At 41.0% G+C, this 3,211-nt stretch overlaps 1 protein-coding gene across 1 annotated transcript; it reads left to right on the forward strand.

Moving 5' to 3' along the window:
* LOC114199757 (olfactory receptor 2G6-like) lies at positions 1 to 978 on the forward strand. The gene has a single exon (XM_028091748.2). The coding sequence runs from the start codon at positions 1 to 3 to the stop codon at positions 976 to 978; it is 978 nt and encodes a 325-aa protein (XP_027947549.2).
* Positions 979 to 3,211: the final 2,233 nt, after the last annotated feature.

Below are 3,211 nucleotides of genomic sequence, written 5' to 3' on the forward strand. Positions count from 1 at the left end.
ATGGAGTCCCCCTTCTTGCACAGGCAGAGCACAAGGGAAAGAGTGAATGACAGCGCCTTCTCAAGGTTCCTTCTTCTAGGCTTCTCCAACAGGCCTCAGCTGGAGACGCCTCTCTTTATAGTCATCCTGATCGTCTACTTCTTGAGCTTTCTTGGCAATGGCATGATTATACTTCTGTCGCAGATGGACACTTGCCTGCACACCCCCATGTATTTCTTCCTCTCCAACCCCTCTTTCATGGATCTTTGTCTGACCACCTGCACCGTCCCTCAGACGCTGGCCAACCTCAAGGAGCGGGACAAGACCATCACCTATGGTGGCTGCGTGACCCAGCTCCTCATTGCCCTGGGGCTCGTGGTCATGGAGTGTGTGCTCCTGGCCGTCATGGCCTATGACCGCTCCATTGCCGTGTGTTGCCCACTGCACTACCTCGCCATCATGCACCCGCATCTCTGCCTGCAGAGGGTGCTAACTGCTTGGCTCACAGGGTTTGGCAACTCGGTGCTACAGACGGCCCTGACCATGACTCTTCCCCTGTGTGGGAGAAACCAGGTGGACCATCTCTTCTGTGAAGTTCCTGTGATGCTGAAGCTGGCCTGTGCCAATACCTCCATCAACGAGCCTGAACTCTTCACGGTCAGTGTCTTCTTCCTCATGGTGCCCCTGTCGCTCATCTTAGTGTCCTATGGCCACATCACCCAGGCCGTTCTGAAGCTAAAGTTGGCCCAGGGGAGGTGGAAGGCCTTCGGAACCTATGGTTCCCACCTGATGGTGGTGGTCATCTTCTTTGGCACACTCATCTCCATGTACCTCCAGCCTCCCTCCAGTTATTCGCAGGATATGAACAAAAGCAATGTGCTGTTCTACACTCTGGTGACTCCCCAGCTGAATCCCATCATTTACACTCTGGGGAACAAGGAGGTCAAGGGGGCACTGAGGAGACTGCTGAGGGCAACTGCAGACTTGAGAGGGAACTAATGCAGGACTTGCAGACCTAAGCGCTGGTGCAGGGGAGGGACTTCTGGGTGACTTGAAGCCAGTTTTCACATAATTTAGCAGGTCCTCATAAAGCACCTGCTCTGTAGGAGGCAGTGTTCTAGGGACTTCAGATATATCAACAATCAAAACAAACACCCCTGTCTCCATGGATCTAAATCTTCTAGTGGGGAGAATATGGGTTTTAAGACGATGTAAAAATAAACTATGGAATGTCATGTCTTGGAATATTTTACAATAATGAGAATACACAAATTTTAAGTACAAACAACAACATGAATGATTCTCACAAATACAATGTTGAGTGAAAGAACCAGATACAAAATGGTTAATACTGCTCAAATTTAATTATATTCAATGTACTCTTTATTCATGTAAAACTCAAAATGGCCCAAGGAATCTGTTGTATTGGAAGTCAGAATAATGGATTCTCAGGGGAGTCGTGATTGAAAGGAGAAATGGGGGAGGAGAATACTGGGATTCTGCTTATATTCTAATTCTGGATCTGGATGCTATTTATAGAAGGTACACAATGTGTGAAAATTCATCAAACTTGACACTGATGCTACTTCCACTCTCTGTATGCCTGTTGTACATCAAATCATTTACTTTTAAAACGTTTGAAATAAGCTAGATATTAACAGATACCATGATACTAAACACTCACATTAAGATTTGCGTTCCTTTCACACTCGATCTGGCTTTATATTCCAAATGATCTATGTGACTTCTTTCCAATGTACTGAACTAGTAGAATCTAAACTGTTTTTTATATCCATGATATTTAGCCAATGAATGCACTTTACCTGGCTTTCCTTTGAAGGCCTCAATCAAAGATCATTTGTACAGTGAGTTCTGGTCTCGTCTTCCTTCCAGGTTGATTCACTATTGTTTTTCTGGTCTCTATTTCATATATTTCCATTCTGATCTTTGTTCTTTCCTTCCTTCTGCTAACTTTGAGATTTTTTTTACTAGTTCTTAAAGGAGTAAAGTTAGGTTATTTATTTGTTTGTTTTAAAGAAGTTAACTGTATTCTTTTTTATTATTAATTTGTTGGCTTTAAAATGAGCCAACTATAGAAAATCCAATAGACTGTATTGCATTCTAGAACCTACCTAGAGCCCATCAAAGTTCTCTCTTGTCTAATTTTTTTATAAACACTAGCTGATAATCTGCATTTCACACTAGTGAAAGGGTCTGAACTCGTTGACAGTTGTCAGATTTATTTGAAAATTATTTTCCTAATGTAGGCTTTTATTGTGGTCAACTTTCCCCTTAGATTGATTTTGCAGCATCCCATAAATTTTTCAAGATATTTCTTGATTTCCCTTTGATGTCTCCTTTGACCCATTGTTTTTGGGGTAAGGGGGTGTTATTTAATTTTTCCTATTTGGAAATGTTTCAGCTTTCCTTTTGTTATGATTTTTAGTCTCATACCACTGTGATCAAATAAAGATATTTGCATGAGTTCAATCTTCTTAAATTTGCTAAGACTTGTTTTGTAAATTGTCTTGTGATCTCTCCTGGACAATGTTCCTGGTGTGCTTGACAAGAATGTGTATTCTCCTGCTGTTGGATGAAATGGTCCATATATCTCTGTTAAATTTAGTCTAAAGTATGGCTCAAATCCAATATTTTTGTGTTGATTTTCTGTTGGAATGATTTATCCATTGTTAATATTAGAACATTGAAGTCCCTATGATTATTATGTTGTCTATTTCTTTTTTTTTTTTAAGATTTTATTTATTTATTTGACAGAGAGAGACACAGCGAGAGAGGGAATACAAACAAGGGGAGTGGGAGAGGGAGAAGCAGGCTTCCTGCCCAGGGGGGAGCCCCATGCGGGGCTTGTCCTGGGATCGTGACCTGAACCGAAGGCAGACACTTAACGACTGAGCCACCCACACACCCCATGTTGTCTATTTCTCCCTTCATAACTGTTAGCATTTGTTTAATATATTTAGATGATCCCATGTTGGGTCCCATATATTTACCATTGTTATATCTTCTTGATGAATTGACCCTTTTGTATAATGAAGTTTTTTGTCTCTTGTTACCATTTTTGGTTTAAAGTCTATTTTGTCTAATATAAATGTAACTACCCCTTCACTCTCGAATATTTAAAAAAACAACTAGCACCAATCCTTCTCAAACTCTTTAAGAAAATGAAAAGTAAGGACACTTCCAAACTCATTTTACAAGATTAGCATTATCC

The sequence above is a fragment of the Eumetopias jubatus genome, unplaced genomic scaffold, assembly GCF_037043125.1.
Source record: "Eumetopias jubatus isolate StellerSeaLion01/CBP00866 unplaced genomic scaffold, mEumJub1_p1.0 scaffold_6, whole genome shotgun sequence".
NCBI classification, from domain to species: domain Eukaryota; kingdom Metazoa; phylum Chordata; class Mammalia; order Carnivora; family Otariidae; genus Eumetopias; species Eumetopias jubatus.

Bases quoted from the DNA above. Each gene is read 5' to 3' on its own strand.
- LOC114199757 (XM_028091748.2), top strand. From the start codon at position 1: ATGGAGTCCCCCTTCTTGCACAGGCAGAGCACAAGGGAAAGAGTGAAT.